General features: G+C 47.2%; 1 protein-coding gene across 3 annotated transcripts; it reads left to right on the plus strand.

Moving 5' to 3' along the window:
• Positions 1–459: 459 nt before the first annotated feature.
• On the plus strand, positions 460–7,838 carry LOC117884823 (C->U-editing enzyme APOBEC-1-like). Of its 3 annotated transcripts, none has more exons than XM_034785666.1 (5): positions 460–549; positions 2,268–2,295; positions 2,590–2,990; positions 4,190–4,311; positions 7,202–7,838. In XM_034785666.1, the coding sequence occupies exons 1-5, from the start codon at positions 528–530 to the stop codon at positions 7,313–7,315; spliced, it is 687 nt and encodes a 228-aa protein (XP_034641557.1). In that variant the 5' UTR covers positions 460–527; the 3' UTR covers positions 7,316–7,838. The 3 variants fall into 3 exon arrangements, with proteins under 3 accessions (XP_034641557.1, XP_034641548.1, XP_034641567.1); XM_034785657.1 differs by having other exon boundaries at positions 488–549; positions 2,268–2,462; XM_034785676.1 differs by lacking the exon at positions 460–549 and having other exon boundaries at positions 2,263–2,334.
• Positions 7,839–13,657: the final 5,819 nt, after the last annotated feature.

Below are 13,657 nucleotides of genomic sequence, written 5' to 3' on the forward strand. Positions count from 1 at the left end.
ACTGTCCTTAGTGTGGATACACACGTTCGACTTTGTAATATCGATTCCACATATTCAATTTAAGTAAAATCAAACTACTCTCGTAGTGTAGACATACCCTAACTGACAGAAAGCACAAATTTCCTAGGAGTTTCTTTAATTAACCGGAATACTTCATTTAATAAAACAAGCAGCTAAAATATAAATATAGAAGCTATTATTCTCCAAGCCCCATGTATATCAAAGTACTTATAAGTAGTTCTTTAAATTTAATAAAGAACAAATCTGTAATGACCAAACATAAGAATACATTATAATTTATTTATAACTATTTTGCATCAGTATTGAGGTCTAGCCCCTACAATACTGTAAGCCTAACCTCACTGACTGCGTACAACTGGCTTGCACACTATCCATGTCTCCCAGCATGTCAGGGAGTCTCCTGTTCCCAAAATGCTCTTAGGTTTCTCGTCAGAGGAATAGAAACTGAAAGGGAGAAAATGCACCAGTAAAACAAACAGCCTCGGAAACTGTAGTGAGAGAAAGCCATGGCTGCTGGTTGGAACAGAGGTAAAGCTGCAGCATTAGTGCATATGTGTGTGTATGTGTTTGCAAGTAAATGTGTGTGTGTTTGTATACAGTATTTTAGTGCATTTATGTGTGCAAATGTCTATATCAATTTATGGGTGAATATATGTATATGCAGCTGTATGGGCGTATATATGTATGCCTATCTGCATGGCTATTGTGGCTCTATGTATATAAGAGGGAACTGTCTACCTCTGTGTTTTACATCTAAAATGTGTTTTTAGTTTCTAACTTAGCAAAGATAAACAAAATCACTGACAGTAAAATGATTTTCCTACATAAGTACTAAAAGAATGCTTCTTACAAAGACAAACGGTGAGCTAAAGCTGTGGTAGATTGTACTACATTGTCGTGGATATATATACTGGGTTTTTCCAAGTTATAACAATGATTTGTTTTTTACTAGTACATCCCATTGGCCCCCTCTTTCGATAAACAGTTCAGATTTTTCTGTGTGTCTATGCATATGTTTGTATGTGTCTGTATAGGCTTGTCTATATTTGAAAACTTGCCTCGATGTAACTAAGTAGTATAAATATGTGTATAATGTATATGTGTTCTTTATGGGACTGAACCAGTGCCTAATTTGTACTGGGGCTTAGCCCTGGCACCTCTAGGCATGGCAGTTCATAGCCCTGGCACCTCTGGACTCCTGGCCAGCAAACGCTACTCTCTGGCCACCCAGCCAGGGCTTAATTTGTGCCGGAGCTTGTGGGGCTGAGCCCCAGCACCTCATTCATTACAAATTAAGCCCTGGATTGAACCAAATTCCATGGAAGTCAAGGGGAGTCTTTTCACTGATTTCAATAGACTTTGGTCCGGGCTCTAGTCGAGTACGTGTTTGTGCATATCTCAGCATGTTTTTGAACTTCCCTGCATGCCACTGTCTTGGCTTTCAGGTTTGAGTTGAAAGTGATTGGGGCATGAAAATGGTGGCAGAAAAAAGCGCTGAAGGAGGAATTTCAAAGACACGGGGATTTTGTTATTAAATCCTGGCGCTTAGGTTGTAATGAAAATTTTAAATGTGTCCTACATTTGAAAAAGTTTGTTCTCAATGTTCCTGAGCCATGTTTCCCGCGTTTTGTTTTCTAAGGTTCTTAAAGAAAATAACAAGAAAATAAGAATGTTATTTTCTTCCAAAACAGAACGAACATAACTATATCTCCAGGGAAATATCAACGTAAAAAATTAAATTAATAATGATTATTAAGTTTATTTTTAAATATTAATGGGAAATCCACATTTAAAGTAAAATAAAATAAAAATAAATGAAAGAACAGTTTTTTGGATATTGGTAGCATCTTACAGTTAGACATAGAATTGAGAGCCTGAATCTGATTTTAATGAGCTTTGGATAAAGTCCTAGATATTTATTATTAATTATTAATTATTATTAGTTTATTTATTTATTTCACTGTTACTTAACAAGTAATGGGCATTCTACTGCATGTGCACATGCGAAAATTAATGGCCATATTTGGGACCAGGATGATCCCTTATCACCTTCACTATCCTCAGGACACTGCACATTAGCAAGGAACTTCTTCAATATTCAGCAGTACTGAATAGGAATTGTCCATTGAGAATGAACAGCTATAGGTTACATGGTCCCAGGGAGGCTGCATTGGGAGGTCTCCCTTTTTCTGTTTTCCCCTATGTTTCTCTCTGTGCGCAAGGTGACTCTATTCTTTTTCCCACAGATCATGTATCCAGAGGCATCACACAGGGGTGAGAATGAAAGCACCACATCCTCCACAAGATTTACAGGCAAAGTGGGAGCTGGGAAGATTCAGATCTCACTCCCCTCTCATCCGTGTGATACTAGATTTAACTCTCCTTCCCCATCTCGCTTTCCTTTCTCCAGTCACTATCTCTGACTCTCCCTCTATCCTTCTGTAAGTTCCGTTTTCATTTATCTGTGCCTCCTTCCCATCCCTCTCATTTTTAACTTTCTGTGTCTGGCAAGCTCTTAGTGATAAAGCTGCAGTCAGTGACTCTTTGGAATCTCTCTCATGTTTCAAGGGGGAAGATACTCCAGGAGACATTTATAGACGGTTATGACCCAAGTGTCCTTCGAAGGGTGCAATACATGTTCTATGAAATCAAGTGGAGCAATAGCAAAAGGTCCTGGCAGAGCTGTTGCCATAGCACTCGAACGGAGCATGCTGAAATCCACTTCATAGAAGATGTCTTTCAGAAGCAAAGATCTGATCCTTCTGTCCACTGCTCCATCACCTGGTACATGTCCTGGAGTCCCTGTGCAGACTGCTGCAAGGAAATCAGGGATTTCCTGAAAGAACAGCCTAATGTGAACCTAGTTATCTATGTAGCATGGCTCTACTGGCACAAAGAGGAAACCAATCGTCAGGGTCTACGGAGCCTGGTGAACATTGGAGTGTCCATCCGAGTCATGGACCTCCCAGGTAATGAGTTATGGGGACTGGATGGAATAGAGATAGGACATGGGGCAGTTTGCCTCTAGATCATTAGTTCCAATTCAGCCATGGTCACAGATGGCTCCACTGAGGTTGTAGAATGGACTCTGGAATCATTTCACTTCTAGGTCAGTGGCTTCAGTCTGGCCCCAAAGTCTTGCAGGATAGTGCAGTGGGATTCAGAGCTTTTCCCCTTTAGGTCTTTGGTTTCAAACCTTCCCCTGAGTGTCATTGACCCAAAGCCAGTAGCTGATAGCCATTTTTTGACCTATGTGAAATGTGCTGGTGTTTGCAGTCCAGTTCCTAGCAGTACAGATAAAAATCACTAAAATCTCCATCCCTGCTGGCACTTGCTGATCCCCTTGTCTCAGCAGAGAGGCCGGGGCATAAATGAGCCATGAAGAGTCAAGGCCCCTTTTACTGCTAGAGGCAGGAACTGAGAGCTGAGGCACACTGCTGAGCCGTCTGAGTGGGTGAAGCTGGTATGACACTGCCGCTGTCTCTAGTGGTCTATTCAGGGAATAAACAGAGAACACCAGCCTCCTTTCCGGCACAGTCCATCTGCCATCTTTCAATTTCATTTGAGAACATAGTATTGTATTTCAATGCAAAGAGATGGCTTTGCAGTTTTTTTCTAATTTTCCCCACAGAGTAAAATCAGCTCACCTACTGATAGTGTGCTGCTGATTGTAATCATGAAGAAATAGATGATATTTTACTCTCCCCTCAATACATAAATGACTTGTCCCAGGTGACAAGTATCAGGGGGTAGCCGTGTTAGTCTGTATCCACAAAAACAATAAGGAATCCGGTGGCACCCTAAAGACTAACATTTATTTGGGCATAAACTTGTGTGGGTAAAAAACTTCACTAGTGAGGTTTTTTACCCACGAAAGCTTATGCCCAAATAAATCTGTTAGTCTTTAAGGTGCCACCGGACTCTTTGTTGTCCCAGGTGAATAAGTGAGTGAAATTTTGCAAGGCTGGTTTAATGAGATCTTCCCTGGGCAGAAAGATGGAAAAGGACAGGAGAATATGAGGCCCAAGTGCTGTAGCTGGTCCTGCCTAGCTGAAGCATTCTGCATGGCTCAAATTAGTCTCGCTCCCCTGAGACTGACTGACCTTTGTGTATACTGAGTCCACTGATACCTCCTTCAGCACATGACTGATTTGCTCCATTTTCCCAGCTTATAGCTACTGTTGGAGAACATTTGTCTATGATGAGGACAAGGATGAAGATGATTATTGGCCCAGGCACTTTGCTCCATGGATAATGCTATATTCTCTTGAACTCCAGTCCATCCTTCAGGTCAGTGGAACTTTAGGGAGGGGGAAAGTGCATCCAGAAATAATCCACAGTCACATGCGAAACAGAGGCAGATTAAGATTTATTGGGGCCCTCCCCCTCACCATAGGGCCCCACCCCCTGCTCCTCCGCTTCCCTCAAGGCCCTGTCCTGGATAGAAGCTGGGCCCTGGTAAGAGCTGCCATGGGAGCCTGGACTGCTGCAGGGAGCCCCAGACCCTCCACCTGCTCTGGGTGGTGCACCTTGTGGGGACAGGGACATGGGATGGGGGCTGCTTTCATGCACAACCCCACCTGCTCAGGACACGTGGAGGGCCCAGGGCTCCCCACAGCTGCCCAGGCTCCCTGGGAGGCTCTTGCCACAGCTTAGGGCAGTGGTCCCCTAAGGGGGACACGGAGGAACACTCGGAGATGTGGTGGGGCCTAGGTCAGATCCCACAGGGGGTGGGCAGGGAGCGCCACCCAGCCCTGCTGTGCCCCCCGGTCCACTCTAGCCTCCCACAGCCCTGCCTCCGGCCCCAGCTGTTGCTCTGCTCCCGTCCATGTCTCTGCTCCTGGCTGCGGCCCCAGCTGCGCCTTTGGCCCCGCTCCCAACTACAGCCCCCGGTCGTACCGTGGTCCCCAGCTCCTGCTCCCTTCTCTGGCTCTGCTCCTGGCCCTGGCTCCCAGGGGGGCACAGACTGGGAAAAGAGGGGGTGACTGAAAAAGTTTGGGGACACCTGGCCTAGGGTGACCGTACATCGCCTTTTGGCCCCAGAAATCCTAACTTTTTTGGCAAAACTGGGCATTTGTCCCATTTGCTCTTGTCAAGTGACCAACATGGCAAGAGAAAACAGGACAAATGACCAGTTTTGCCAAAGGAGCGGGGGGGCGGGCATGAGTGGCAGGGCTCAGGCCAGCCCTGCACAGGGGAGGAGGGAGCTTAGATGAGTGGCTTGGGTCAGCTCCACGCAGGGTGAGGGAGAGTTTTGAGCCAGCTCCATGAGGGGCGGAGGACAGGGCTTGGGCCAGTTCTGCGCAGGGAGGCGGCGGGGGGAAGGGAGAGGGGCTCGGATGAGCAGCATGCCTACCTCCACACGGAGGACCGTGCGGGGAATACACTCTCCCTACCCCAGGCACCGTCTTCTGGCCTGGCCAAGGGCAGGGCTCAGGGAGAAGAAGAGCGGGGAGGAAAGGAGCAGCAGGGAGTGGAACCAGAGTGCTCCTGCGGGGGCCCCCAAATTGACCAGGGCTTCTGGGCACGGGCCCCGTTGGCTTGTGTGGTAGTCCGCCAGTGTGCAGAACTCAGTGTGTGAGCAGGATAGTTCCTTGACCTCCTTGGAAATCTCAGTGATTCTGAGAGCCTCTCTCCTGCAGCTGAGCTGTAACACACAGTGACTTCCAAATGAGCTCATGAGGACACTAACACTGTATTGGAAATCTCTCAGTGCCTGAGGAGATCAAAAGGCTCTTCACATCTTGGTGGAGTTTAAACACCTCTGTGGTTTGCTTTATTGCAAAACAGCATAAATGTAAAAAGTCCTGTCCCTTTCAGGGACAAAAACAACAGGGTTTTTCCTCAGCCCAAGTACAAAGCAAGTTCTAGAGCATGGCTAGACAAATTCCAGACAGAGAAACCCCACAGTTCTTCTCTTCTCTTACATCCCATCTTCAACCTAAAGACCCTTCTTCCTGACCCTCCCTTGCAGACACAACGCTACACCGCACATCCTTCTCTCAGAGTCCATCTACACTAGCAAAACTGTTGTCAGGCCTCCCATCCCCCCAGCAGAGCTGATTAACCCCTTTCCTTGCCAACATCTGGACGCGTTTATATTCCCTCCTAGTAACGGGGCTATTGAATGTTTCATTGAACTCCCCTGAAGTCTCTCCCCTTTCCAAATCACCCCATGTCACAGGGTGATCTGTAATACACAGTCAGGGCGTGAAGGGAAGAGCCAGCCAATAAATGATATTTCCATGCCATGGGAAATTCCAAGATGTGTTTTCATTCTGCATTAGAACAAACCTGAGACCTTTTCAGTTTTTGTGTGAAAACCACAAGGAGGTGGAAGAGAGTGAGCGAGAGCACCCTCCCGAGAGTAGCCATCAGCTTGGTGTGTAGGGCCCTCACACACTCCTCTGGGATACCCAGGCTGTGTCTATGCTACAAGTGATGCAGCGGCACTGAGGCAGCTCTGCAGATACGTCGCTGTAGCTCTGTAGCGTAGACACTACAGTGACGGAAAGGGAGTTTCTGTTGCTGTGGTAAATCCACCTCCTCAAGAGGCAGCAGCTATGTCGACAGGAGAATTGTTTAATCCACTGCACTGCATCTACAGTGGGGGATAGGTTGACCTAAGTACGTCACGCATGTTATGACATTTTTCACAGTTTTAGGTGTAGTCTAGGCCCTAGGTTCAAATCCCTGTTCCTGATTGAGACATAGCAGGGGCTTGAACCTGAGTCTCTCATATCCCAGGGGAATGGCCAAAGCAACAGACTATTGGCTATTTTGGGGTGGGGTCGCTCTCTCTCTCTATCTCCCTCTCCTTTTTCCACCCCCTCATGGTGGACATGAGAGATGTTCCCAGCAAAAGTTTCTTCACAGCCGCTATGTTTCCACAAGATATTTTGGATTTGACGAATCAGCATTTTCCGATGAATAACCGTGTAGTTGGAATACTCCCAACCAGATCTAATGATGAGTCCCTGTGACCATTAAACATGCCTGGGAACCCTTTGCAATTTGCTCTGGTTTTGAATGAGATTTGAAGCAATTAATATTATAGGTGATTGCAGTTACAGTGAGTTCCTCCCAGGTCCATTAAATCCCAGAGTGAGTCTAGAGTGCAAATGTTAAGCTGCCAACCTCCAGAAAAGAAATTAACTTCAGCTGTTGCTTTTTTCACCAGAACATTCCGTCTTGCTTAGAGATTTCAACAGATGAGAACCAGACTCCAGTTTTCAGCCTCTGTGTAGAAGATGATCAACAGAAAAGAGCACTCACATCCACCAATCCCCGATAGCCGCCAGTATCCTGGCCTGGGCAGCCAACCAGTCTCTGGATGCCATGAGTGTCTTGAACCAGGCCATCCTGGGGGAGGGATGTTGATAGGACACTAGAATGTTTAATCATTCCAATTTGATTTAGTTACTCTTAGCCATTTCCTTCCCATTGATTCAGCTTGTAGCCTTTTGAAAAGTGAATCATGTTTAAATGTTTAATGTCGTACAGTGACTGGGTCATGTTAGCACCTGTGACTCAGTGTACTGGTTTATTCCATCACAGTTACCCCAGGAGTATCTTGCTTATTCTGCAGCCAGTGCTGTTTCACCAAATGAACATAACATCATATGGTTTGCTTTGTGTAAGCAGTTTATAAGGAACTAATTCATTATTCAATAACATATGTAAAGACCTTAGAGGATTTATTCTCCAGGATTATTTTTCTGAATGATTTTTCTCTTGATAGATTTCTAGGTTTTACTTTCTCTTTCTTTTGTCAACATAACATTTGAATAAAATACCCATAATCTAAGGAAGCACTACCTTTGTTTATTTGTCCGTTCATTTTCAAAACGTAATTCATGTGGTACTGCTTAATAAACCCTACTTATTACTAACATAAGAATGGTCCAATGTATGACATCACAAACTGTTCTAGGAGTTCATTAAGTGGGAGGAGGAAGAGTCTGGTGATCACTCTTAAAATGAACTGACCTTCCAAACTTTAGCTTTTCAAGCCCATAATTTTCCTCTAGGCCCACACCTGGTCCTCATTCTCCCTATATTGCCTTTCTTTGTGAGATCATAGAAGGCTGGTCTCATCCCACACACATCACATATATGCAGACTTTAACATGCATTTATACAGAGAAGACACAGCACTGGGCAAGGACTGCAAATCCTTGCAGAGAATCTTCCCAGCTATTGTAACCCTAGACTCTCTGAGCAGACAGATGCTGGGGTTAGGGAGCTCCCAGTTATTCCATTCCTGCCCCCGCTCAGCAGAAGATCACGTGGAGAAAAGAGCAGGAGGCTGAGAGCAACTTCATTTCCAGCTCTTGCAGCTACCGACACTATAGGGCGGGGTGGCCAACCTGAGCCTGAGAAGGAGCCAGAATTTACCAATGTACATTACCAAAGAGCCACAGTAATACATCAGCAGCCTCCCATCAGCTCCTTCCCCCTCCCCCCCGGCTCCCAGCACCTCCTGCCCACCAACAGCGCAGCCGATCAGCACCTCCCCCTCCCTCCCTGCACCTCCCGATCAGCTGGTTCCTGGCATGCAGGATTCTCTGGGGGGGCGGGTGAGGAGCTAGGGCACAGCAAGCTCAGGGGAGGGGGCGGGAAGGGGTGGAGTGGGGGCAAGGCCTGTGGCAGAGCTAGGGATTGAGCAGTGAGCACCCCCTGGCCCATTGGAAAGTTGGCGCCTGTAGCTCCAGACCCAGAGTTGGTGCCCATACAAGGAGCCGCATATTAACTTCTGAAGAGCCGCATGTGGCTTCCGAGCCACAGGTTGGCCACCCCTGCTATAGGGCCAAGTGTTTTGAAGTGGATTTACCAAGGAAGCTATGGCTGAAAAACAAACTACAAGATCCAAGTGAAACTTCCTTTCTCTATATGTCTATGTGTTCCTGTTCCCCTGTCTCCCTTACCACCACCACCACACACTTTTCTCTCTTTGGCTATCCCTCAATGTGAGGATAATGTCTGCCAAGGGGGTTCAGTGGTGGGATTTTAAGTAGCTGAGAAGCCCAGTTTGTGCCTTGGAGATTTCCCCACAGAAGTGACAGATGTAATCTTGAAGAAGACACAGTTAGTTGTTGGCTGGAGTGTTGTGCCCTTTCTCTTCTCCTTTGTCGCTTCTCTGTCTCATGAGCACATCTGTTCTCAAAGTGAGCTGTGGCTGGGTGTATGGTGTGGTGCAACTATGTTCTGTTCCTTGCTAAGTCCTCCCAGTTTGTTGGGATGATGCCTCCCTTTTTAAGATGTACTTTCAGTATGTCTTTGAATCTCTTCCATTGCCCTCTGCGAGCCCTTCTTCCCTGACTTAACTGAGAGAAGAGTACTTGCTTCGGGAGGTGAGTGTCAGTGTGACAGTGCTGGGACTCACCACCTGGCGCCTCCTGCTGGTCATCCTTGGGAATTAGCTCAGTCCAGTGGAGTGCCCTTTCCTGGTGGTGTCCCGCTCGCTGTCTCACCCTTGGTTGGCGTCTAAGCCCGCGTCGCTCTCCAGCTCGTGGCATCCTTTTCCAGACCCCTGCCCTCTCTACACCCCAGCCACCATGTCCAACCACCCCCCCCCAAAGTCTAATCCCTCTTGTAAGGGATCTGGCGTAATCTATAATGGCTGCTCCCTACGGCCAATGGCTGGGTGTACTGCCGGGGGGGGGACCCAGGCCTGCCCTCTACTCTGGGTCCTGGCCCAGGGACCCTCTGGCAGCAGCCTTGCTGTTCTCCTTCTCTCCCCTCATCTGTCCACTTCCCTGGGCCACTTCTCCTACAGCCCCTCGCACCGGCTAGGCCCTTCCCCTCAGGGCCCGCAGTCTGGCAGATACTGGGCTAGAGCTCCCTTCTGCTCCCCGAGCCTGGCCAGCACTGCGCTGTCCCAGGTGCTAGTCTCCCACCTCTGGAGACAGACCTTCCCCCATGAAGGTCTGGGACAGACTGACTGCTCCCTTCCTGAGCAGCCTTTTTATAGGGCTGAGCCTGGCCCTGATTGGCTACCTCCAATCTTGGCTCTGATTGGCTCCCAATAAGCCCTTCTCTTATTGGGTACCCATCTGCGCAGGCTCTCTGGTCTACTACAGCCCACACTCTCAGGGAGTGGGGCAGTCCACCCCACTACAGTCAGACATACATACACAATGGCCAGTCCAGCAGAGTTGGTGTTTCATGACCTGCACTGCTATAGTACTGATGTTGGCTGTAGAGAGAATGCTGATGTTAGTGTGTTGGTCTTCACAGCTGATCTGAGAATCCTCCTGAGGCAGCGCTGTTGGAACCACTCTAACCACTTGAGATGTCATCTGTAAGTTACCCAGGTCTCACACCCATAGAGAAGGGTGGGGATGACAACTGCCTTGTAAACCAAGATCTTGGTGCCTGTTTGCAGATCACTATAATTGAAGACTCGTTTGAGTAGTCTTCCAAAGGATGTGCTGGCATAGCGGATCCTGTATTCAATTTCTGTGTCAATGCTGGCTGTTTGGGAGAAGTGGCTGCCAAGGTATGGAGAATTTTCCAGAGGTTCCAGGGGTTCTCTGCTGATGGTGATTTGTGGTGCATGAAGGGTAGTTTGTGCAGGTGAGGACTGGTAGAATACCTTGGTTTTCCTGATGTTGAGAGAGAGAGACCCAGGCTGTGATAGGCATCTGCAAAAAGATTTAGGGTACTTTGCAGGTTGGCCTCTGTATGTGCTAGAAGACGCAGTCATCTGCATACTGAAGGTCAGAGTGATGCCAATTCTTGTGATTTTAGATTTTGTTTGGAGATGTCGGAGATTGAGGAGTTGACCATCCATACGATACTCAGTCACAATTCCATCAGAAAGGTGGTCACAGATGAGAATCAGCATCAAGGCAAGGTAAATGGAGAAGAGTGTTGGAGCAATGACACAGCCCTGCTTGACACCAGTGCGAATTGTGAATGGTTTGGTCTCTGAGCCGTTGCACAGAATAGTGGCAGTCATCCCATCATGGAGTAGTCTGATGATGGAAATGAATTTATGTGGACAGCCAAACGTACACAGCACCTTCCATAGGGCATCATGATTGATAGAGTCAAAGGCCTTGGTTAGATCGATAAATGCCATGAGCAGTTCCTGGTGTTGCTCTCTGCATTTCTCCTGAATCTGTCGTGCCACAAAGATCAGGTCAGTTGTGCCTTGGGATGGCCTGAAGACACACTGTGATTCGGGGAGGAGTTCCTTGGCAAGGGGGAGAAGGTGGTTTAGTAGGATCCGGGCAAGGATCTTCCCTGCAATGGAGAGGAGAGCAATACCTCTGTAGTTCCTGCACAAAGATTTGTCCCCTTTCTTGAATATTGTAACAATGTTGGTGTTGTTAAAGTCAGGTGGAATTTCTACGCAGGTCCAGATTTTGTTGAGGAGTTGGCAAAGTTTGTGCTGGAGCATTGTTCCACCAGCTTTAAAAACCTTAGCTGGGATGCCATCTGGGCCTGGTGCCTTGTGATTTTTTTGTCTGGGTGTTGGCATGCCGGACTGCCTCAGAAGATGGGGGATCAGCAAGGTGTTCCATTGCTGAGCGTTGTGGAATAGACTCGATGGTGTCTTCAGAGACCGTGGATTCACAATTTGGTAGGGTCTCAAAGTGCTCCTTCCAGCATTGTTTAATGGCCCCCATTGTCTTTGAAGAGGGTGGAGCCATCCTAGGAACGTAAGGGGGTTGGGCCTTTGGAGCTTAGCCCATATATAGCTTTTGTTGCTTGAAAGAAGCTTCTCATATCATCCTGATCTACGAAACCCTGAATCTCAGAGGCCTTCTCTTGCCACCACTTATTTCTGATGTCACGTAGCCTCCTCTGGACTTCAGCTTTAAGCAGGTGATAAGCTTCATGTTTTCATTGGTTAGAGGAATCATTTTGCCAGTTACAGAATGCAGTTCTTTTCTGGTGAAGAATTCCTTGTTGTTTTTGTCAAACCAGTCTTGGTGCCAATGAGTGGAATATCCTATAGTTTCAGCACATACACTGTGAATGGTATTTTTGCTCGCTCTCTCTCACACCACACACACACAAACAAACAAAACCTGCCTAGAGATTTCTGGGAGAGTCCCTCATCTCTAACTACAGATCATTAAAGCTCCACGCAGTTTGTAGAGCAGTTGACCAGTGCCCTTTGTGAATCCAAGGTGTCTCCTAAGGCTTCCCTGTATCCAAGTCTGATGTATTTCTCACTTCTCCTTCCTTACATCCCAGATAACACGCTGGGCAGAAAGGAAGCAGTGCCCTTTGAGCCCTGACATTTCAATGACCAGGAATAGGAACTGAAAAAATAACATTTAATAAACAGTCCAAGATAGCCAAAGGAATTCATGGCTTCTGACACAAGGACAGATAACAAGTCACCAGTGTTCACCCAGGAAAAAAGGCGCAAAATGGTTGTCTGCCATTGCTTTCATGGAGGGAGGGGTGAAGCTGTACCCAGAACCACCTACGACAATGTTTTTTACCCCATCAGGCCCTGGGATCTCAACCCAGAATTCCAATGGGCGGGGGAGACTGCGGGAACTATGGAATAGCTATGGGATAACTACCCACAGTGCAACGCTCCAGAAATCGACGCTAGCCCCGGTACATGGACGCACACCGCCGAATTAATGTACTTAGTGTGGCCAAATACATTCGACTTTATACAATCTGTTTCCAAAATTCGAATTCTGTAAATTCAGATTAATCCCGTAGTGTAGACAAACCTCAGTTTACATGCTCAGCATAGACTCCAATGTTCATGAAGTAAAGGTATTTGGCTACTGGGTTTGCATTCACAAAGCTAACACGGATATATTATACGCACTGCAGTTACAATATAATTACTGTCTATCTATCTATCTATCTATCCATCCATCCATCCTTCCTTCTCTGTCTCTATGGCTAACATTTTTAGACATAGGTGCCTAAAGCTAGGCTCCTAAATGCTTACACTTCTCTAGATGGCCTGATTTTCAGAGGTGCTGAGCTACTGCAGCTCCCCCCCGAAGTCAGTGTTACTCAATTTTGAAAAAGTTGGCCTGTTTAGCCATGTCTGTATTTCTAGTGAGCCTCCCTCCATGGGAGCTAGATATAAAATACATGCGCTGGATAGCTCAGTACAGCACTGTCCAAGTAAGGACTAACTTTTCTGCTCCTCCCTTGTTGGGGCTTTATTAAATTGATCTTTCTAGGATCACGATAGCTACAATGGAGCTATGTTTTTGTATAGATACACCTGCCCTCACATCCTCTGTACTAATTACACTGTAGCTACAATATCCATGAAACATAACTTTGCTACAGTGACTGTCACAGGGTCCGCACAGGTCTCCGCCCTCTCGAGCCTGTGCCCTGTGTTGGCTGGTTCAATAAAGAGTCCCCACACCTTCTTGGTGCTTCACCCTTGTGTCTTTATTTACAGTGCAATTGTGTAGTCCCCCTTATTCCCCCAACAGCCATCCCCAGTCAGACCCTTCCCAGGGTCTCCTGGCCCGTGAGGCTCCTTGCGTTTGGTGAGGAGACAAAGATGTACACCTACTATCCCCTCCCAGGCTAGCCTCCTGCCTGAGCTTTCCTCAGGGCTTTTATAGCCCCGCCTGTCCTCAGTCCAGCTGTCGCTACTTAGCTCAAGTCATTGCTGTGGGCTGGCCCT

Source organism: Trachemys scripta, chromosome 1, assembly GCF_013100865.1.
Source record: "Trachemys scripta elegans isolate TJP31775 chromosome 1, CAS_Tse_1.0, whole genome shotgun sequence".
Lineage (NCBI taxonomy): Eukaryota > Metazoa > Chordata > Testudines > Emydidae > Trachemys > Trachemys scripta.